Source organism: Peromyscus eremicus, unplaced genomic scaffold, assembly GCF_949786415.1.
Source record: "Peromyscus eremicus unplaced genomic scaffold, PerEre_H2_v1 PerEre#2#unplaced_67, whole genome shotgun sequence".
Lineage (NCBI taxonomy): Eukaryota > Metazoa > Chordata > Mammalia > Rodentia > Cricetidae > Peromyscus > Peromyscus eremicus.
Window position 1 is genome coordinate 862998 of NW_026734308.1, and position 24058 is coordinate 887055.

Below are 24058 nucleotides of genomic sequence, written 5' to 3' on the forward strand. Positions count from 1 at the left end.
ACCTTTGATTAGAACTGCAAACTTCCCAGGTCATGACAATATCATCACCGAACAGATTACATAGTCCTTTATCATCAACAAAAAGTCTGGTATGTCAGGGCCAAAAGAAACTCAGGACAAATGGCTAAATTGGTGCCTATTAGCATACCAAAGTACATGTTTGCCTCCATTCTCTCACAGAAAATACCTGTTACAGAGTTCACATAAGTATCCAGTATCCTGTCTTCTCTCTGCTCATCTCACCCCAGTCCCTATCCTAAACTTTTCCAGATCACAGACTTTTATTCCCCAGCTTCTGATTTGTATATAATCCTTCCAAATTGACCACAACCCCCTTGGCTCTTTTGGTCTTCTTGGCCACTTTCTCTCAGCTCCTTCAGTTTTGGTCCTGCTTTCTTGCTCCCCACTTAGTAGCCTGGCCTATTCTGCTGGCCATGTTCTGTCTACTACTTTTTCTCCTTGCTCTGGACTCTTCTAGATGCCTCTGGGTATATTCTCCACCTTATCTACCAGAAATACCTCCCCTGTGGTCATAAAAAGGAAAGACAATATTGCATTATTTCTTTATTCTGAACATCCATATTTAAATATAAGTGTGTCTATATGACACACAAGCAGAGAAGTGCTGTGTGGGGGGAGAAAGTACTATCATGAGTGAACATATGGCACTTGTCAGTAGAGGAGCAATACTGAGAAAATGACAATGATGTGCATGCATGAACCAAAGTTTCCTAATGAAACCCATTATTGTATACACCCAGTAAAAATTACCAAAAAAGAAGAAAAAACAGAAATGCAAATACACAACTGTGAGCAGAAATGAAAGTTTATAAAGATCTACCATAGACTACTTAAATTAGGTTTAAATGTCTCTATAAATATGATTTATTTATTTTACCCAAATGTCACAGACTAAAAATTATCTACAAATTTCTGTAGTGTGTTTTATATTTCAGATATTACAAGGGTTGTTTTAAGGTAGAATTCTGTGAAGCAAATTGGACTTAACTGGCAATGTATAGTAAACCAGCCATAATAGGAACAAATATTTGATGACTCAAGACTACAAGATTCAGGGCTGGAGAGATGATTCAGAGGTTAAAAGCAGTGTATTACCCTCATAGAAGAAATGAATCTAGTTCCTAGGACACAAAGAAAGGAGCTCACAACATACATAGTGGTAACTCCATGGGAAACAATGCATTCTTCTTATCCCTAAAGGTACTACATACAGAAATGCATGTGCACACCCATGTATGCGATGCACACACCTAAACACACACACACACACACACACACACACACACACACACACACACACAGACTCACATAAAACAACCACCACTACTCCACTACTATGACCATTAATACTACTGCTATAATTACTACTAATACATTTTAGAAAAAAACCTACACAATTCAATAATAGCATATATTCTATGACCATATCCACTCAGTCCCTGCACAAGGACAGGAAAATAAACACCAATGTCCATGTAAGATTTTAAAGTTTTAAGAATTTATTTCCATGGAAACAGCCCTGGAGGAAAACCAGCCATTTTCTCCTGGAATACTTTATCAAAGGTTTCAGCTTGAGCTACTGTAAAGTGATTCTTCCAGTCCCCAGCCACACCTGGAAAATGTGAAGCAGACACAGAGATGGGTTAATGGTGATTGTAAATCTACTCTCATTCCATTATTCACATGATATTATCATCTGCTTAAGTAGGACCACACAGTCAATAACGTAGAACTAACAGTTATTCTATGGAGAACAATTCTTATGCTTTGAAAAATATGCAAACAGACTTATACCTCTGAATAAGTAATGTCAACCATCTCTTATACCAACATATCAACTCCACAATCTAGCAGCATGGACACTGGATCTATATTTTTAATGTCCAGGTTATTTCTCCTCCTCACTAGGCATGCTTCCACCATACTATCAAGCCCAACAGAGTTTCATATCTCAATTATCCAAACACAGTTCAATCTTTCTTTCTTCCTTTTTTGGTTTACTTATAAATGTTTTGCAAACTATACCAGCAACTTTTAAAACACCTTTTAAAATTAATTCTGATTATGTGTCTGTAGCTTCATATGAATGCACATGCCTGCAGAGGTTGAAGGTATCAGATACCATAGAGCTGGATATACACGCAATGGTGAGCTACATGTCAGTCATCTTGATATTTCCATCAGATACAAGAGACACAGATACCATCTGCTGAGAGCATCCAGGATGTCTGTTTTCAGGCAGTATGGAGTTTGGTGATGTGAAGATGATTTCCTTCCCAGTATTTTTTTTTTTTACCATACCTTGGTTCTCATAACCACATTCTAGGAGGTCTTTAGGTTTGGACTTAGAGACCTCAAATAGTCCAACTTCTCACATTGTATTATATGTTCCTTCAACATGAAGTGCTGATGTGTTCCACATAGTCACTTCTTGTTTTTTTGTTTCCTTATTTGTGTGATGGTGACCATTTCTTCCTATCTTCTCTGCATGTAGAATTCTACAGTCCCCATCTTTGCTGTATTTTATTTCTTCTTCTTTTTTTTTTTTGTTTTGGTTTTTCGAGACAGGGTTTTCTGTGTAGCTTTGCGCCTTTCCTGGGGCTCAATTGGTAGTCCAGGCTGGCCTCGAACTCACAGAGATCCGCCTGGCTCTGCCTCCCAAGTGCTGCGATTAAAGGCGTGCGCCACCACCGCCCGGCTCTGTATTTTATTTCATAGCTGTGACACTTTGATGAATTTTCTCTTTTTAAACATGCTAGAAATATGCATGTAATATGTTTGAAAAGTAAAATATTTCTTAAATTATCAAAGGCTTCATTGATCAAAGTGTATCACACATACAAAACATTCTCAGTATGGAATTATTGAAAGTATTAGTGAATGAGTAAGGAAGATAGTGGCCTTGTTACCATTCTGCTGATGAAGATAAATTAGTCCTTGAAATCTTACCAGTATTATAGTGATGCATGTAGATTTGAAGCCAAAAGTCTGACAATAGAAGTCATGTTTTTTCCTTACTAAAATATAATCTTTGTGTATCACATAAGTTAACTTTAAATGCCCAATGGTACACATTAAAGGAAAAATAATTATTGTTGCACAATATTCAAATAATATACCATTACTTGCGATGACTGTAAGAGTGTCATCTATTAATACTGGAATCTATCAATGCCCACTGCTACTTTCAGCTTCATTATTATACTCATTATTGAAACAAGTTGTGTTATTGAATCCCACAGCAATCTTGATCCTCATAAGCCAGACTGGATGCTGAGCTACCAGAATCTCAGCAAATTCAATGTGTCTGCCAAATGGAATGAATCAGTCCAGATGAGAGAATCATGTTTGTGGAGTGTACACAAGAAGTTCTCAGTCCAACATTCTCGTAATCTTGTGTACCTTTCATGCAAGTATTTTTTTTAGTGCTTCTTTCTAAAGACCTCCTCCAACTCTGATGTGTCCAGAGTCAGTATAAACCCAATGCATAGTGGCTTAGCTCTTGTTGGAAAGGAAGTTCTTCCTAGTTTCAGAGGCTGCAGATCTCATAAAAAGCCTTCCTGGCTATTTTGGCCTGTAGAAAGTGGGCTTCTCCATAGGTCTTCTTCCCTGTGTGTCTCTTAATATCTTCTTTGTTACACCAGAGAAAATGATTACTGACTCAAGTACTCTGTCTAGTAAATATCTACTATGAACTAATGAGGGTCAAAACCTTTGAAGATGTCAGAAGACATTTCCTCCCATGTGTCTTGATTGTGACAATGTCTTTAGTGACGTTACCTCAACTAAGCAGAACATCTCTCTAGTCTGTATTTCCTGAAATATCTAAATATTGAATCATAATGACCAAAATTGTTTGTGGAAAATTTTTCATTGGAGCTTTAAACTAAATTAATCCTATCTAGCCAGATAAGTGAGTCTCCTAGGTAAATAGTAGCTCTTCAGAGTATCTCTCTAGAGGCAAGGAAATGTATCCCTCTGGTGTCCTGAGAAAAGCAACTAAAGGACAACAAAAGTAAGTCGAGAGAATTCCTCTTGTTCAAAGCTATTATAACATTTAACATAACTATTCATGCATTATGATTTAAGGATTAGGTATCTAATGATAAGTAATGAAATAAATTTTATAATTAATCTTTGATCTGCTCATCCTTTCCATATTAAAAAATGAATTAATCCTATGTAGGAATTAAGAAGATCAACATTTTCCTCATTCTTCTTATTCTTTCCAAATTGTTTCCCAACATAGGCATCTCAGCAACTTCTGCACTGGAGTCATGAATCAGGGTGAGGGGTATAATGAAGTTTTTCTTCCCCTTCATTGACCTGGTTTCCTGTGGGATGCATGGTTTATAGTGAGTTTAATACAAGGAAAACAATTTCTCAGAATAAAAGTTATCTTCAAGTACAAAAGAAATGGGTGTCTTATATGATCACTATGATAATTAAACTACATATGACTTTAAGGTCATATTCATTTTTTTGGAAATAACTACTATATATTTTTCTCATAAAAATATAATACATGAAAATACTATGTTTTAGAAGAGACTAAACTAAAATCCCAATGTGGTCTCATTCTGAAAAAAACATAGCTGGAAAAACAGTTTTCCTCATGCAATTTCGTTCCAAATTCTATTTCATCTGCTCCAGTGTGTCTCAGATAAAACTTTTGTTAGTTTCAGTAGCCTTTCTCTATTAAACAAGGACTTTTTGGTTTTGGCATTTCATTGAAGCCATTTATGAACACATACTCTTTTATCTCTGCCAAATTGTTATTCATTACAGGAAATCCAATAATGGACTATTTCTTTTCTTACTTGAGGTCTTCAGTTCTTGTACAGAGAACTCTATCTCCATACAGTCTGGAGCACAGGAGTCTGAGGTTGTGGGTCATTGGCAGTGGATCCTCCCATAGGCCTCGGTCCTTAGTGCATAGATGATCATTTTCTTAAGTTGACATTTTTGTGTGCCCAAATCTGAGTATAATTTCCTCTTGTGAGGACACCAGGAGTACTAAATTAAATGCAATACACTAATGACTTTAACTTACTTATTTCCATGTATATTCCTGATGTCCTTAGAGTCTCATGACCTGATTCTCACACTGTAGGTTGGAGGTTGACTGAAGATTAAGGCTGAAGCATGTAAATAATTGGAAGAAGCCAGGCAGTAGTGGTGCATGCCTTTAATCCCAGCACTCGGGAGGCAGAGGCAGGTGGATCTTTGTGAGTTCGAGGCTAGCCTGGTCTACAGAGCAAGACCCAGGAAAGGTGCAAAGCTATACAGAGAAACCCTGTCTCGAAAAACCAAAAAAAAAATAATAATAATAACTAGAAGAGGAAAATTAAACGCATAGCTCTCCACTTTCTGCATTTATACACATGTTTTTTAGTCATCCCCAAATACCTCACATCTAACTCATTCCTTCTTCAACCCTGAGTCCCACCTCACCAATTATTCACTAATTTGGTGTAGTCTATTCTGGCAGTCACTCCTCAACTGCACAGCTAGAAAACCATACCCACAATTTGCTCATAGCATAGAGAGGTGGCACAGACATAGAGAAGATGGATATTCCCATTCCAATGGAGACAATTCAGGAAAAAAAAACAGTAACTATGATCATGAAGCAATCCAAATTGAGCTTGGCAAATGCCATCATATTTTAACACTGAAGGATAATTCACTAGTGGATCAGCAATCTTGACCTGTTGGACATCTTTTTCCAGCAGTGAATGGATGTGTATTTTGTGGTTGTCATCCAATATATATCTTTGGTTCTTTGCATTAAACCTTTACTTTAAAGTTTAGGGCTATGATACAGAGAGCCTAACAAAGACTCACAAAAACATGTCTCTCATTTTCCATTGAGGATATTGGACACAAACCTCTACAAACCCAAGATCATCTCCCAGATGTTTTCAGAAACTTTTCAGAGTTTCTGAAGTCCATGTCATCACCACAGAAAGATTACCCTGGAAGATCTCTGAGAAACTATGAGTGATGAGCAATGACTGCTGACACATTCACAACAATTTCTTAGAGCCTCATTGGAACAAAAAACTCTCCACATATTCTGACATTTTTTGGGACTAAAGAGTTTCTTCACCTTTTCTCATGAGTACCAAACCATTAATATTCATAGCTTCTCGGATGAGGCTTAAATTAGACATTCTATTTTCTTTCATGGCTTGGAAGGAGCTGTACTTGAGTACCAGATCTAGCTCATCTGGCTCCAGTTTCTTTCCTAGGAAGTCACAGATCTTCTCTATGGTCCCCCTTGTATTCTAAAAGAAAAATCAAAACAAAAATGAGGGTAATAATTAGAGAGCTCTGAGAGAACAGATGTAGAGAAGGTAACTACAGATGGAAGATCAAAAAAGAAACATGAAGAATAAAATGGCACCACGAAATGAGAAAGTATTGAATGGGTTTTAGGAAAGAAATAGGCCTTGTAAAGAGAGCAAGATTCACACACAACATTTGTATATTTAGTCAGCTTGCAATGTGACTGATTTCTGGCCCCTAAAATACAGAGGCTGTGATTTTTTTATGGGGGAGTTTATATTAGATGGGTCTCATATAACTTAGAATGTCCTCAAATTTACTTTGTATTAAATGAAGACCTTAAACTTCTGATCATCCAGAGGCAGTTTAACCCAGAGACTTAGGATAGAACTAAATATGAATTGGCAAAATGTCAATGAAATGATTCCTAATGATATTCTGCTATTCTCAAAGATTGATGTCTAGTGTAACTGTCATCACAGAGGCTTCACAACAAAGCAACTCATGGAAAAATATGCAGAGAACTACCCTACATGCAAGCATTAGGTGGAGCTCACAGTATCCTACAGAAGAGGGTAAGGCTGGATTTTTAGGTCCCAGTGATATCAAACACACCAAAAGAAAACCCACAGACTAAACTAACCTGGTCTCATAGGGACCCACCGAGACTGAACCAACAACAAAGGGCCTGAATGAGACTGATATAGGTACTGTGCATATATATTACAGTTGTGTAACTTAGTGTTCATGTTATACTCCTAATAATGAGAGCAGAGGATGTCTCTGACAATTTTGCCTCATTTTGACACCCATTGTTCCTACCAGATTATCAGATCCAGCCTTAATAGAAGAGGAAGAGATTAGTCACCCTGCTATTCGATGTACCATGGCTGGCTGATATGATTGGGAGGCCCAGCTGTATTGAAGAGTAACAGTGTCAGGGAATGGAATGGGTTGGGGATAGCGGTGGAAGAAGTAGGAATAGGAGAGTGAGGGAAATTTTGGTTTGGATAAAAAAAAACAAAAATAAATAAATAAAACAAAAATAAATCATGAACATAATTCACTAACCTGAAGAAGGAGATGGCCATCAAAGTAAAAAAAAAAAAAAAAAAAAAACCTTACAGAAAACAAAATAGACTATAACAGGAAAGACAGGCCCTTAAGCCTATAATAATAATGAAAAAAAAACTAAGCATAGAGAACACATTACGGGTGGATAGGCAAGGCTTGAAATGGGATGATTAAAGGGGAGCAGGAAAGGAGAGGGACTTGAGGGAGGGAGGGAATAGGAGGAGTGACAACTAAAATTAAGGAATATTTGAGCAAATTTATGGAAACCTAGTACAATAAAAACTTCTTAAAATATATACACATGTGATGACAATATAAATAATATTATCAATTAATGGGAGAGATAGTGTTCCAAATGACAGTCTCTTGTTACCAAAGGAAGCTTCCAGTTCTGGTGCTGGGTTACATCTAATGAGTTCTTGGCCAGAGGGATTCCACAGGACCTCTAACACAGGCCAAGACTATAGGTTGTTCCTCCACAAACTGACAGCAAGGCACCATTGCTGAAGACAACATCTTTATCACTCATTGAACATGGAGATGCTGGTGATTACATACTGCTTTCAGCTCTGCATTCCATAATCTTTGTTAAAAGAAGTACTCTGCAAACTATCAAAAGATAAATGCAAACATGAAGCCAGCCACAAATCCTCTGATCTACAATTGTGTCCTACCTGAGAGATATGCTGGAGTAATGGTGGCACAAAGCTCATGGGAGGAAATAACCAATAATTTACTTTACTTAAGTCCCACTCCATGAGATGGAACCCATACCTGACACTGCTTTGGTGACCAGAGACTAGATACCCTGGGAACCTAGGGTAAAGGAAACTAATACTGATCTAACAATTTAAGTGACAAAATGACTCCTAATGAAATTCTACTATCCTCATATTTGTGCCTTGTTCAGCTAGCATCAGAGAAGCTTGCTCCTGAATTTGGCAAGAACAAATAAAGAGACCCACAGACAGACATTACACAGAGTGGATATTTTTGAACAAATCAGTTCTCAATGGTATGTTTCCACTAAATCCCTCACTCTATAGCTCAGAGAACACCTCAGAAGAAGAAAAAGAAAGTGTAAGAGCCAGAGAGGAGGGAGGACATGAAGAAAACAAGACCCTCCACATCAGCATGAGAAAAGCACGTATGAAGCCACATTCTGAAGCATGCTGCACTGTGCTCCATGTCTGCACCAGTTCTCTGCTCTATATTAGAGTTTCTACTTTCATGATTTTATTGGCTTCCCAAGTGTTCAAACATATGGGTCTCTGATTTTTGTGCCATTTCTTGTGATGCTTTTGTTCTGTTGATTTTTCTTGTCCAACTCTAAGGTGATAGTATTCTTTCATCATATTGTATTTTATTTTGATATCCTTTTATAAAGGAATGAATGAATGAATGAATGAATGAATGACATTCTAGCCACTAGGATAAAAGTTAACACCTTAACTGTCATTTGTACCTGCTGGGAGAGGGAATGTCAGGTTTCTCCACTACAATGCCCCTGTATATATCTAGTACTCCAGGGCAGTCTTCATGTTCAGGAGTAATTGACCTACATATAATAGACTCCACAGTTTTGTATGTGTTTTGGGGATGCTTTCATTTGGTTACAGCTGGTGTTTTTATTTTTCCTTTTTTATTATTAGAAATTTTCTATTCATTTTACATACCAACCACAGATCCCCTTTCTTTCCTTCCTCTGACTCCCTAGCCTCCCCTCTCTAACCCCCATTCCCACCTCCTCCAAGGCAAGGTCTCCCATGTGGTATCAGCAGGGTCTGATACACACAGTTGAGGCAGGTCCAAGCCCCTGCTCCTGCACCAAGGCTGTGTAAGTTGTCCCACCATAGGCAGTGAGCTCTAAAAAGGTTGCTCATGCACAAGGGATGGATCCTGATCACACTGTCAGGGGCCCATTAAGCAGCAAACTACATAAATGTCTGCCTATAAAAAGGGCCTAGTACAGTCTCATGGTGCTTTTCTCTTTTGGTATTGTTTTCATTTGGGGACCTTTTTTTTGACAAAGAATTTAAATTTGGGTGGGTGAGGAAAGGGAAATAACTCTGAAGGAATTGTGGGAGGGAAAGAATATGATCAAAATATATTTAAATTGAGCAGCATGATGGCACATGCCTTTAATTCCAGCACTCGAGAGGCAGAGGAAGGTGGATCTCTGTGAGTTTAAGGTCAGCCTGGTCTACAAGGTGAGTTCCAGGACAGTCCAGAAAAACCAAATATATATATGTGTGTGTGTGTGTGTGTGTGTGTGTGTGTGTGTGTGTATCTATATCTATATCTATATATAATTTACAAATTGTTTTAAACAATAAAAAATATAATAGGGAAATCAATACAAAAAAGTTATAACTACCAGCTGTCTTCATTGTCACCAGAGTCTACTTCTATAAGGTAAAGAGTGGCTGTAAGATTCCTTCTCCTCCTTAACTAAATTTTTGAAGAATTCTAAGGTGGGAAAGTTTATTTTTCTGACAAACTGTTTGCTCAGTGCATTTTTTTTTGCTCAGTAAAAATTACAATTGATATTTTTATCTGTGATATGTAAATGTGTAAATGATGGTTACTTTTCACCTATAACTTCCAAACTACTTAAATTTTTGGGTTGTTGATCAAATGAGAATACTGTTTTGCTTATATGTTTGGTTTCATTATTATGTGCCCATCATTAGAGGGAGGATTTTTTAATTAAATGAACATAAAATACACAAATGAACTTCAAAATTAGTTTCCTTAATGGTCTTTTGAAACAATGTCTCTTGTAGCCAAGGTTGGCCTCACACACACCAGACAACCAAGGATTACCTAGAGTTCTATCTTGCAATGCATGGTTTAGAGTTATGTGACACTCTTTTAAGATATGTAATTTTTTATTTTTTAAAATAAGAGATATTTGAGACATCTACATATTATTAAGTATATTTATAACCTTCAGCAGTTCATTTCAATGAAAGGAAACCTGCAAAATCATATAAGGTTTGGGGCTATATATTTCATTACTTAATGTTAATACATTTTAGATATTATCTTCTAAAACTTTTGAAATTTCTAGTGTGTTCTAGCTAACCATGCGGAACCCTCTGTACTGCAGAGCACAGGACACCAACCTGCCTGACAGATTTCATGCCTTTGCCCTCTTGTTTTCATCAAAGGCAGATGGCATTCATTTGGACACACCAGTGGAATGACACTGTTTACCCCTTCCCCATTGACCACTGGGTTATTAGCTGTATCGAATGTGGTGTATAGACAGAACTGGAAAACCAGTAGAACAAGTTTGAGCTACCACACCCTACTTCAGGGTCAAGTAGGCTGGACAAGAAGGCTGAAGAGGAAATGCCAGATGCAGGCTAACAAAAGACATGGGACGTAATCTCATATTTAGTGGCTTTTCATGAGCCTACCACTGATAGAGTAGGTACAATGGGAATACTGAGGAATGTGGAATGCTGTATGGGGTGAAATGCTAATGCATTGTATGATTGCTGTAAGAATGACAGTTACCTTTTTCATGTCTTCATAGCTCAGTACCAGGAAGTTGTCCCTTTCTCTCATAGACAGCCAGGCACAGGTGTGCTCAAACCATGATCCATATGGCACTGTGTGAATGGAGTAGGGAAGTATTGATTACAAATAATCAAACTGAGGTCTGCCTGATATTCTTCTCTTCTCTGCAAATGAGAGGCAGCTTTACAAAAAAAATCCAGTATTTACATAATTCAGTGTGATATTTTGCCTGTGGCCATGTCATAGAATCAGCAGCTGGCAACTGAAGTGTAGGTGGTTAGTTTACCAGGAAGCAAAGCTCAGATGAGTGAGTCTTAGATAGGCAAGACCTTGATGGCTTTGGCTCCAGAATGTCTCTTGCCACTGATGTTGTGCTGTTACATGTTTACCATTGACATTTTCCTCTGTTTTTTTCATGGTATGAATGGGTGTGGGGAAATCCCCACTCCCCTTAATTTATTATGACTATCCAGTGGAAATATCCCATTCTCCTGGGCATTTCTATCAGTGGATTATTACAAAGATTATTTCCTCCTAAGCTATTCTATTTAAATCAAAGATTTTATACAAAGTAATAGTATAAGTTTAAATGGAATTTTAATTGTTGAGGTTCTTTAATATAGTAACTGATTGTGATAGAGGTTAGCTTAGTAGAAAAACTAATAAAGTCAAAAGCTAGATATGGTGTTTCCCTGCCCCTGACAAATCAGGGGCTGCAGTGGATAGAAAATAAGAACAAGGAAATGTCACACAGCTAGTTTTTCTTGAGGATCAATATAGACTGTGGCTTAGGTTAATGATTAAATAAAATAATTCTTTTGTAGAATATTATTTTAAGATGTGTTACCTTTGCTTATGTTGCATTTGTTTAACTCTGTGAAGTTGTGTTATGGTACCTGTCTAAACACCTGATGGTCTAATAAAGATCTGAAGGCCAATAGTGAGGCAGGAGAAAGAACAGAAGGGGCTGGCAGGCAGAGAACATATAGAAGAATACTGGGAGTAAAAAAGACCAAGAAATGAGAAAGAAGAAGGGGAACATCAGGGGTCAGCCACCCAGATACATAGCCAGTCCCAGTAAGAGTAAGATTTACAGGTGTAAGAGAATGGGAAGATCCCAGAGGCAAAAGGTAAATGGAATAATTTAAGTTAAGAAATTCTGGCAAGAAACAAGTCAAATTTAGGTCGAGTATTTACAAGTAAGCAAAAGCCTCCTTATGTGATTTATTTTGGAGCTGGGTATTAGACCACCTAAAAGAGTGAAAAATAAACCACATAGTTGTGTCCCAGAAGTTAAGCTAGCTCAAGTTCTTTTAATCTTAATGTTGAGATATGTGTTCATTGACTTAAGTGAGCATCATAGCTAAAACAAAGCTTCCAATATGACTTACAGATAGGATAAGATATTTTTATTAATAACTTTGAGATGAAAAACCTGAAGAAACCATATAAAGTTTAGAAGAGCACATAGTTGTGTGAGGGACTCATTGAGGTCAAGAAACAAGAACAAAGCAGCTTGGTTATTATTAGCAGATGGATCATTCTTGTTAGGATAGGTTGGTAATTAAAGATGAAGATTAATACCTTAATTCTTTAAATCCTGATAATTCAAAAATGGTGATTAATTAATGCCCATTTCTGCAATCTTCTTCCTAATATAAAAAAAGCTATTGATGAATGATTATACACTCTGAGTATTTAGTAGACAGAAGACTGATTGTTTTTCATATATAATAATTTTGGTTTGTGATTCTTTCAAGATTCTTTATAAGATTACCATTTGAGATAAGTAATGAAATGACTGACCCTTCCTTTGTAACCATAAAATCCAGCTTGTCAGAAAAAGAATGGCTGAGAAATCTATCTTACTTGCTTTTATTCTGTTAATCTGTACCAAGTTGCTGGATATGAATGTATTAGAGTTCTTGGGATAATTTGTTTTTTATCTAAAACATGTTATACGTAGGATGTTTAATCATTTAAGGGAAATTGGAAATCATGATTTCTAACTGAATTCATTGTAATCATTCACTTGAAAAATAGAATGAAATCACATTGCAATTTTTATATTGCCTGAGAAATTTTGTTGATATATAAGCAAGAAGAGAAAAATAAAGAAGAACAAACAGAAAATGATGGAGAAATACAAATGTTTGTGTATGTTTCCTCCTTTTTTGCTGTCCTAAGAGAGTTAAATTTAGTCCTTTCTCTGTCCCCAGCAAATTAAGTTTTACTCCCTCAGACAGAAAATTCAAGTTAAGTGATTAGTTTGCTGATGCCATGGCTTCCCATTCATTCCTTGAGTTTCTGAAGGCTGGTCTTCATGGAAATGATAACATTTGTCACACACACACACATACACACACACACACACAGAGAGAGAGAGAGAGAGAGAGAGAGAGAGAGAGAGAGAGAGAGAGAGTAAATAAGTAGATAAAATTTTGTTCATTAGTAAACTCATCACCTTACAGATTTATTTCTGATGCCATGAGGAGACATCCAAAAGGAAAGCAGCAGTGACAAAGGCATGAGTTGGTAAAATGTGATCAAAACAATACAGGAAGCCAGAGGGTTCTGAGCATGTCCAGGTTGGGACTTTTTTATTACCATCATGTCTGGCAAGCTCTATTAACCCCTTCTGAGGGAGATCTCTTCCCACTAACAACCACCTCTAAGGTTCTACAACTTGTGGACAGTGACCCTTTAAGACCAGAAACTCTAAAACACAGACAGCTAGAGATGTTCAAGTCATAGCCTTCCACATTCAACCCAATGCTTCATTTACATTCCTAGTACTACTGTGATGTGTTTTCAATAGTCAGAGTGTCCTAAGTGTACCTGGTCTAGTTATGCTGTCTCTTCATGTCTCACCCTCCATTGAGGGCTTGCATTGTTCCCCATTATCTGAAGAACCAACTGAATCAAGTCAGGAGAGAAGGTAAGACTTAAGCCAGTGTCAGAGCAGTAGGATACATGAATTCAATGAATCTAAGATTTTATTGAAACCTGGTGGTGGTAAAGGATCTACAGAGAAAGTGTAGAGATAAAGTGAATTGCATAATATATGAGACAATTAAGTCCCTCAAAGAGACTGAAAGCTGGGCTCAGGTGATGGCTCAATGGAAATCAATTGCCTTTTATGTCACAGGACCTGTGCTCATTGCATGAGTTGGCTGTTTGAAACCTGGGGCCTATGCAGGGTTGGTTGGCTCGGCCTGGGAGGAGGGGACTGGACCTGCCTGGACTGAGTCTACCAGGTTGATCTCAGTCCTCGGGGGAAGCTTTGCCCTGGAGGAGGTGGGAATGGGGGGGTGGGCTGGGGGGAAAGTGAGGGGGGGGCGGGAGGGGAGAACAAGGGAATCCGTGGCTGATATGTAGAACTGAATTGTATTGCAATATAAAATTAAAAAAAACAAATTTAAAATAGTTTAATTGGCAATAATAAAAATATCTGTACCATCAAAAAAAATGTCCCATATAATGTTTGAATACTTGGTTCGCAGATGGTGTATATTATGGGAAGATCAGCAAGTATGAACTTGCTGGAGGAAATATGTCACTGGGGTGGGATTTAAGGTTTCAAGGACTAGCACTGTTTCAAGTGCTCTCCTTCTGCCTCCTGTTTGTGGATTGAGATGTGAGGTCTCAGGTATAACCCCTATGCCATGCCTGTGTCCTGGTGCCATGCTTCCTATAATGGTGATGATAGACTCTTATCACTCTGGAACCATAAGCTCCAAACAAAGCATGCTTTCAATAAGTTTCTTTGTTCATGGTGTTTTATCACAGCAATAGAAAAGTAATGAATACACCAAAGATGCAAAGTCCTCATTACTGAATACCTCAATACACTAAAGGCAGAAACTGATGCAGATGTTAGAGGATGGAAAATGTTCCCATGGTCACAGACTAGAAAAATTCATGTTATAAAAATGCCCATCCTAGCAAAAGCAATGAACAGACTCAATACAATACCAATGAAGATTTTAGTATTATCCACAGAAATAAAAATAAATAACTTTCAAATTGATACAGAATGGTTGAATGCTCACTCCTAAGTGCAACATTACAGAACTGCCTCTAATGCTCAGGGATCATTGCAGAAGGGGGAGCAGAAAGGATGTTGAAGCTGGAAAAGAGAAAGAGAAGGGCTGGAAAATGCTGATGTGTGGGCATGACAGAGCAAGTGTAGTTATGATCTAAAAGGAACTGAAGCTGCTGCAAAGATTCAGCATTAGACTAGCCCAAAAATGAGTCATTGTGGACTGAGGAAGATACTCAAGGGACACTAAACTCCATAATGAAATTATGAATACTGAATGATTCTGGGTGGTAGGAAGACACTGTCTTCAGTTGTGTCCCCAGTGAGGTGCCAACTAGGTTTCCATTGGCAGTTCAAAACCCACATTCCCACACAAGATAATAATCGTGGTTACATTGGATGGGTCATCAATAAAGAGACATGAAAGTTATAAAGGAGAACTGTAGGGAATGGGGGTTACTAAAGGTGAGAGGGAGATAACAGAGGGCAAAGGGTTTCAATAAGCAGAATATAATTTACACATCTTTGAAATTTCTAAAGAACAAATTCAATAATAAATTCATACAAAAGTACAAACAATTCCAGATAATCAAAGCAACCTTGGAAAAAGATAGGACCTTATTTCAAGTTCTACTACAGAGACAGAGTAATGAAAACAGAAAGCACTAACACAAAACAAACATGTGGATTAATTGAATAGAAAACCAAGACATAAGTTCACACAACTGGAGGCACTGTATTTTTGACAAAATATTGAAAACATGCATTGGGCCAGGCAGCAGTGGTGCACGCCTTTAATCCCAGCACTCGGGAGGCAAAGCCAGGTGGATCTCTGTGAGTTCAAGGCCAGCCTGGTCTACAGAATGAGACCCAGGACAGGCACCCAAACTACACAGAGAAACCCTGTCTTGAAAAATAAAAAAAAAATCATTGGAAGAAAAATGGGATCTTTAGTACATGGTATTTTGGAAACTGGATAGTTATGTGTAGAAGAATGAATTTAGATCTTAATTCTTTATCACACCTACACAATTCACAAATAGACACACACACATTCACCACAATCATAAATGTACCAAGACCCTCAACAGAATACACAAAACTATAAAATTGCTTGAGGAAAATACAGGAAATGCGCTTTGAGAGGTAATCACAGGTAAGGACTTTCTAAATGCTACTCATCTCACTCAGAAAATAAGGCCAATACTCAACAAGTGGGATCCCATGAAATTAAAAGATTTATATCGACCAAAGGAAATCACTAATCATGTGAAGATTCAGCTAATAAAATGCAAGAAAGCTTCCTGAGTTATATGCTCCCAGACAATGTGTATCTAGTATCTACAAAGAAATAACAATGATAAAATATTCAATATGAAGAAACAACTGGAGCAAAAACTTGTGCTATGGAACCAAAAAGTATACCATAAAAGAAAGACAGTGCTTCATATGTATTTTTAAAGTGTTCATCATCATTAGCCATCAAGGAAATACAAACAGAAACTAAAAACTATCTAGGACTCCATCTCATCTGTCAGAATGGCCACTGTTATTAAAAATATATATATGCCACAGTTGTAACATAGAGAAAACCTGTCTCAAAAACAATAACAAAGACAAAAAATGGAAAAAATAAGTAAATGTTTGAAGTGTATGTTGATAACATTTAAGAAGAAAAGAAAATTTAAAAATAAAGGAATGAGAAAGGAGTAGATGCAGATAATGGACAGGACTGTTGAAAGAGAATATAGGCTAATGTTTTTCTAGTTCTATATTTCTCATGGATTTTTGGGTTTTGTGGTCATATATTGAGTGAAATATAAACAATATTGAAAGTATAACATTTAATATGAAGTTTCCCAGCTTCTCTTTTGGATACCAATTCTAAATGTATACAAGAGTCTCAATAATTTTGGTGAATCCCATTTTTATTTATGTGCAAATTGTTTTATAATAAAATTTAGTTTTTAATTTTCAGAAAAATTGTGGGGAATTAAAAGCACTGGTATGAGTGTAAACTATACAGCCATCATTTAAATGACTATGGTATGCATTCAAATGCTTTAAACAGAAATTCCATATGACCCAGCTATCAAATCTTAGGTATATATTCAAACTAGGTCGGTATATACTACTATAGACTTAGATATATACAACTACATAGGTACTTGAACATTTGTGTTTATTGCAGCTCTATTCACAATAGCTACAGAACAGGTTTAGCCTAGATGCTCATCAATTGAAAATAGATGAGATTATGATATATATACACAATGAAATTTCGTTGAGCTCTAAAGATGAAATTAGGAAATTCTCAGTAAAATAGTTGCAACTGGAAAATATACATTAATGAAGTAACACAAGCACAGATAGACAAACACTGCATCTTTTCTCTCATACTTGGATCCTAGACAAATTTTAGCATGTTTACCTTGATGTGTAAATAAAGGAGAGGAAGGCAGAAAAGAACCATTAGAAGAGTAGCAAGAAAAAAGAGACATTAAGGAAAAGAGAAGTACCAGGACACATATGGTATCAATATGAATGAGGGAATATGAGAGTGATTGTGTGGATGCAAAGATGGGGTGGGTAAATTGGGATAGAATTAACAAAAACCAAAAATATATGAAAATGCCATATAGAAACTTATTAGTTTATAAGCTCATTTAAAATATATTAAAGAGTTTAAATCAAGGCAGCTTTCATGAACAGATACTACTGCTCCCAGAAGCTATTGGTTTAAAAATGGAAACTCCACTGCAATTATTGGGATACCTCCCTAGGAGTTGTTGCCTAAAATGGGCCTGAGGTTGCAAATAATCTAGGCAATTGTCACTGTTGTCAGTTGACCACAAAAACTAGTTGGTAAGACACTATTTCTAAAGGCAACCTTATACTCATGTCACAGAACATAAGGAAAACAAACTGAGAATGAACTGAAATATGTCTTTCTCCTGAACAGTCCTCATTTTTACTGAAGGTTTTATGTAGGCTGCTTTTGGGAGATTCTTGTCAATAATATTACTCAGCTATGGACACTGATATCTATACTTCAACCATCCATACAACATATGCCCACTGATGTAATAATGGCAATTGTGGTATCAGAGTAATGAATCATTTTCTGATTGAGAAAAACTTACATCTCATACAGTCAACATGGTTAACTCTCCACGCTGGAGAGGGAATAGGTCCTGGTGATGTTGCTGTCACTGCTGTTCTGCTCACCACAAGCTATAACATCTTCATTAGTACTGGAAAAACTAGATACTCCAAATATTGCCAGGATGGTATGTCACAGGTCAAGCCGTAGCTGTGCCATTAGGCAGTGGCTTGTGAGAACAGGAAGACTTCACAATTAGATTTATAATGGTAATGATCATTGGATCAAGAGATTGGTAGAGTGTAGAGAGATAAGCTGGAGTCAAGAGAAAATTACAAAATATACTAACGGCTAGAGATATAACCAAGATATATAACAAAAATGGCATTGGAAGTTGAACTCCAGCATTAAATAAACAGAACATAGTAGTGGGTGCTTATAGTCTTATAACTCATGAGGTAGATGGAAGAAGAACAGACCTTCAAGGCAATCCCTATCTGTATAGAGAATTCAAGACAGGCCAGCCTAAGCTATATCATACCTTGTCTTCACAAATGTATCTCAGCCTCCCTCAACCCCTATATTTAAACAGGACACTCACCATTTCCTTTGAGGAACCATTCAAAGTAAGTTTCTAGTGACTCTGGCATCTTAATAAGGTTTGACTTATCCCAGAAAAAATAACCAGACACAAGAACATCTCTGGGATTTCTGATGACATAGATCACCTTAAATGGAAAAACATGCAAATGAAGGTCAATATAGTATAAACCACCTTATATCTGGCACAGTTTATATGAAATGTTAATTGAATATCAATGAGGTTTCTAAAAGCATTTGTTATTTTTATTTGGATGAAATATAAACAGAAGTGCAAAATATCTATATTTATAAAAATCTTTTATAATTTTATTTGATTTACAAAAATGTAACAGCAAAATGACTGCAGTCATTAATATTGAAAAACAACCAGCAACAACAAAAAGCCAAGATTGATTCAATACTTATAAAGATCAATATCTTACTGTGAGAAAGACTATCCATCCACTGTGAAAGAATATCTCATATACAAAGAGTAATGGATACTGTGCTAAAGCTATGTGAAAAACGACAAACTAATTGGTTTCTATAACTGTAAATATGAAGAAAACTCTAAAAAGAATCATGATGCAGAGTTTAATGATAATGTTTCATTGCACAATGGTGAATACAAAGACCCGTGAGCCCCTAAAAAAGTGCTGAGATGGAGAGAAATAGGCTTCCCTTGGGAAAAGCATAGCAATTGGTTATGCAATATCAATTTCTTAGCCCTGAAAACTTACATACAGGTAACATTGTGCATACTGAGCAGATTGTACCAAGATATGTAGAAATATGTAGATAAATACACAGATGTAATAAAAAAGAGATTATCAATTTGAAAGAGAGAAAAGAGTGGTATAGTAGTGAGCCTGGAGAGAGGAAGAGAGAGGAGGAATAATGTATGTAATTATAGTATAATCTCAAAAATAGAAGAAATAAATTTAAAAAATAATTTTAAGGAAATGAAATTAATATTTTGTATCAATGCTCATTTTGACATTATTGTATAATTCATCTTTTAGACCTGAATTTCTCCAGACACAAGTCTCCCAAATCCATATAAGACACACACATATAGTTTAATGGTCACAACTTCATTGTGATAGTTTCAAAAGAGATTATTTTCTATGTTTGTCTTTATGGTTTAACCATAAATACTTATAGGTTCTAAGGTGGAGGGATTTCCAAAAAAACTTTCTTATTAACAATTAGCTGTGGTAGGTCAGAAACTGTATGTCTCTGATTCCTTCTGGAGATCTTCTTTCACTGATGTCAGTGATTCCTGCGGCTATTGATCTCAGTGGACAGCTAGACATAGCAAGACACAGTGGATACAGATAAGCAATGATTGTTGAACAATCTCTCAGATTACAACATTAGTGCCTGGTGAGGCTGTTTCCCCTATAAACAACTCTGCTTGGGTGATTGACCCATTTGACATGGGCTATATGAAGAATCAAGATTAGCTAATTGACTTTTACACAACAAAACAGTAATATCCACTGTACACTAGAATTTGAACTCTACTTGACCTGTATGTGTAGTCTCTGAATGCCCTACTGTAATAATACATTTTTTTCATACATATGCCCAGGATCACTGAGAGATGGTTGATATCCCAGTACTCTGATATAGTCTGAGAAGGGGACATATTAGCAACACCTAGTGTGTGAGAATCCCAGGTTTCCTCACCAAATCTACGCAGAGTGCATTTCAGGCAGATCTCCAAGGCCCATCATGGCACAGTAAGTTAAATGTGCATTTGGCCAAAATATTCTCAACCACTGGACACTGACCTTGGCCTTGGATCTGAAGAAAGATTTGGGGAAAAGATGAATAGGGAGGTGGGAGCTCATGAGGAATGGTCCTTCCTTATTGATTAACATTGCATATCCATTTTGAGTCTCTATCCAGGGTGAGCGTTCCCAGATGGGCACAGAATGGATCCATTTGGGATTCCCCTTGGTCTGAATCAAGCAGACAGTCTCAATCAGCCAGTTAGTTCCTGAACAAGAAGGAAAAGTTATTGTCATTCATTTCAAGAGCACCTGTGAAAAGCTTTAAATAGAAAATACAACCATATAATTTACACTGCAGCTGTTTTCAATCACAAAGGCATGTGGTATTCACAGTATTCACATGGTATACATACAAAATATATTCTTCCAGCATACTCAAAATGCTTCAAATAACGAAACTGAGAATCTTTACTCAGTAAACTCTACCTGCCTACTGAACATCCCCTCCTTTCCTAAAACATCAACATTCTACATTCTGGATTAGTAAATTCAACTATCCCAGATATTTGTCAGGGATTCAGTCATGGAATCTGTCCTTGAGATGGGGATCCTTTCATTTAATACAATGTCATTAAGATGCATCCATCCCGCAGTGTATATATGAGTACTGCTTCCCTTTTGTAAATAAATTCCTTTGTGTCTATTCACCATACACACTTGTATTTGTGAGTATATGCTTTTTGTCAGTGGGTGTTTCTCTAGCTTTATTCTCTGGGCTATTATTTGAATCCTCTTCCTGCAGTTTACTGCCCTTGGATTTTCCATGTTATTGCCCTTTGATGTTAGCAACCTAATACTTAACCAATGGTTACTGCTTCTGCCATCTACCAATACCCCTCCCCCAGATGACCATGATGCCTTTCTTGGTTACCTGAGTTTTGAGAATCTTTCCTCTACCTGGAGAAGGCCCATGGTAATTCTTCTAGCTGACATTGTCCCCTCCTCCACATATTCTTACATTCATGCCTTTTTCTCTTGATGCTATTTCATCTGTTTATTCTCATCATTATCTCTCTTCTACTCTCTTCCTCACAGAGACAAACCAATGCCAGAATCCGCTTTAGGAAATACTGTCATTGTTCAGTAGTAGTGCTTGAGCTGCTCCTCTGACTATACCGGTTAGGTTAGAGATCTTCCTCTGAGTAGAAATGCTCTCAGATACAGCTCTCCATGACCACAAATCATTGAACACATGAGATATATAAAGCATTCCATTCACCACCATAATGAATGATTATTAAAGCCCTAACCTTCCACAGACAGTTCAGAATCATTCTCAATGATGTTTCTTACCTGACTTTGGGTAAGTCAGTATGACTGTGTCTTCATCTCTGATCACAAACTTATCATGACTTTCTTCAATTATTTTTTTTTCATACCCTGTAGCAGGGAAAGGTATTCCTTCAAACCAAATGTAGTCTGACATCCCAAAGAACTATTTCTTGGTCCTGTGATAATTCCAGTCTTGGCCACCTGTTCAGCTTAAAGCAAATGCTGACAGGTAAAATTTATAGTGCAGGCAAAAAAATCATTAGCATCCCAAAGTTTGTTCTGAAATGAGCTGCTGATATGAAGAAATATAGATAGATTGCAGAAACCAGTCAAAGGTTGCTGTATTAAGCAACTGTGAACTTATTCAGTGATTGTTTTGGAGAACTGTGAGCCTTAGGTCATGACCCCAAACCAGAAACTCAAAAATAAGTACTTAGACATAGAAATAGGGCTTAATTTAAAATAATTTCTAATAGACTCATGTGGTGGTATTGTGTTCCCTGAAATATTGTGCACCCTAATAAACTTATCTGGGGTCAGAGACAGAACAGCCACAATATTAAACATAGAGGACAGGCAGTTGTAGCACATGCCTTTAATCCCAGCACTTGGGAGGCAGAGCTAGGCAGAAATCCATGTGTTCAAGGATACAGCCAAGCATGGTGACTCAAGCCTTTAATCCCAGAAAGCCAGCCTTTAATCCCAGGGAGTGATGGTAGAAGGCAGAAAGGTATATAAGGCGTGAAGACCAGGCACTAGAAGCATTTGGCCTGCTTAAGCATTTGGCCTGGTTAAGCAATTCAGGCTTTTGAGAAGCAGTTGAGCTGAGACCCATTCTGGATGAGGACTCAGAGGCCTCCAGTCTGAGGAAAAAAGACCAGCTGAGGATCCGGTGAAGTGAGGTAGCTGTGGCTTGTTCTAGTTCTCTGATCTTCCAGTTCACCCCAATACCTGGTTCAGGTTTTATTTTCTTAATAAGAACTTTTAAGATTCCTGCTACAGACTCAGCTTCCAGAATGATTTCAAATGGGCAAAAAATTTAGAGACCATAAAAAAAGGTTGTCCTGAAAAAAAAGTCCTGTACAATTATTTTTAAAAGTAGGGATTGTTTTTGATAAACTCATAGTGCCTTCACTGCACCATGTGATCCTCACCCTCGCTTTTCTCCTCCATTGCCTTCCCCCTTTTCCTATATTCATGATTCCTTCTTTAATTTTCACTGCTATGTTTACATGATCACACATTTATATAACCTACAAAGTCCATTTAGTTCTTTTTGTATGTGAATATATCCTCAGATGAGCACTTGGGATTGAACACCAGTATGGGATTTCCCCTCCTGAGGCAGCTGACTCTGTTTCCCTCTTTCAGCAGTCATTGACCTGCTGTATTCCTTCATCTAAGGATAAGATGATGTCAAAACTTCCCCTGTCCTTATTAGGGTAACAACTGGTGCCATTATGAGGGTTCATTTGGGTAAATATACTGTTGAGAGTTGATAGGTGTATTTTTTTCTGTCACGTCTATAGAATATATGCTATCAACATATCTTCAGGTTCTGGTGGGCATTCTGTCTCCTATTCTGCATTTTTCCCAATCCTTAGATAGAAGGGATTCATTGTAAGTAAGTTGTGCAACTCTGTGAGTTTGTTCCTGGGCTTTGGCACCAAAATGTGACCTTTGCAACTCTGGGGGAAAGGCATCCTGACTATTTGGGGAGTCAGGTGACACCTTGAGCTTCTGGGACAGCTCTGACAGTTGGAGCTGCAATGGGAAAGCTCAACCCTGGAGGGTGAAGTATCCTGGATACCTAAAGTGCTAGGACAGCTCAACTCTGCAGATATTCCAGATATCTTGAGCTTCTTAAGACAGCTCAGCAGTGGAGGGAAAGGTTTCTCAGATACCTTGAGCTGCTAGGACTGCTCTGTTGGCTGGAGCTGCAATGAAACAGGTCAGCCCTGGAAAGGAAGGTATTCTGACTGCTTGGATGAGTCAGGCCTGGAGCTTCTAGCTCAGCAGGGAAGGGTATCAAGAGTCAGGCTAGACATAGTGTGGTGGGGGAAGTTCTCCCCATAGGATTTAACAATCCTGCTCCTCTTCTGCAGAGCCACTACAGCTGAGCTTTTCTCAGCCCCCACTTAATGGGTGTTCCTAGCAGAGCTCCACTTCCCCATCCTAAAATGTTGCTTTTTGTGCTTCACTCTGCAAAAAGTGAAACCTCTGCTGAAATGTAGCAATTTCCTTCTGCTCCAGCGAAAAGTTCTTAACTTTTTCAGCTCCCATTTGCTCAGTACCCTGAGAGTAGTCTCAGCAAGATTCCTCTGTTCATCTCCCCCTTGCTCAGCT

General features: G+C 37.5%; 1 protein-coding gene across 1 annotated transcript; it reads right to left on the bottom strand.

Moving 5' to 3' along the window:
- Positions 1-1520: 1520 nt before the first annotated feature.
- On the bottom strand, positions 1521-21866 carry LOC131901272 (sulfotransferase 2A1-like). The gene is made up of 6 exons (XM_059252484.1): positions 21734-21866; positions 20438-20646; positions 18661-18787; positions 10912-11006; positions 6134-6311; positions 1521-1633 (listed from the first exon to the last, which is right to left on the bottom strand). Exons 1-6 carry the CDS (start codon positions 21864-21866, stop codon positions 1521-1523), a joined length of 855 nt encoding a protein of 284 aa, XP_059108467.1.
- Positions 21867-24058: the final 2192 nt, after the last annotated feature.

Coding starts and splice junctions, on each gene's coding strand:
- LOC131901272 (XM_059252484.1), bottom strand. CDS start 21,866: ATGTCAGACTACATTTGGTTTGAAGGAATACCTTTCCCTGCTACAGGG. Junction 20,647..21,733: donor ACTGACTTACCCAAAGTCAG/GTAAGAAACATC, acceptor CTTCTTGTTCAG/GAACTAACTGGCTGATTGAG. Junction 18,788..20,437: donor TCTTCAGATCCAAGGCCAAG/GTCAGTGTCCAG, acceptor TTTCCATTTAAG/GTGATCTATGTCATCAGAAA.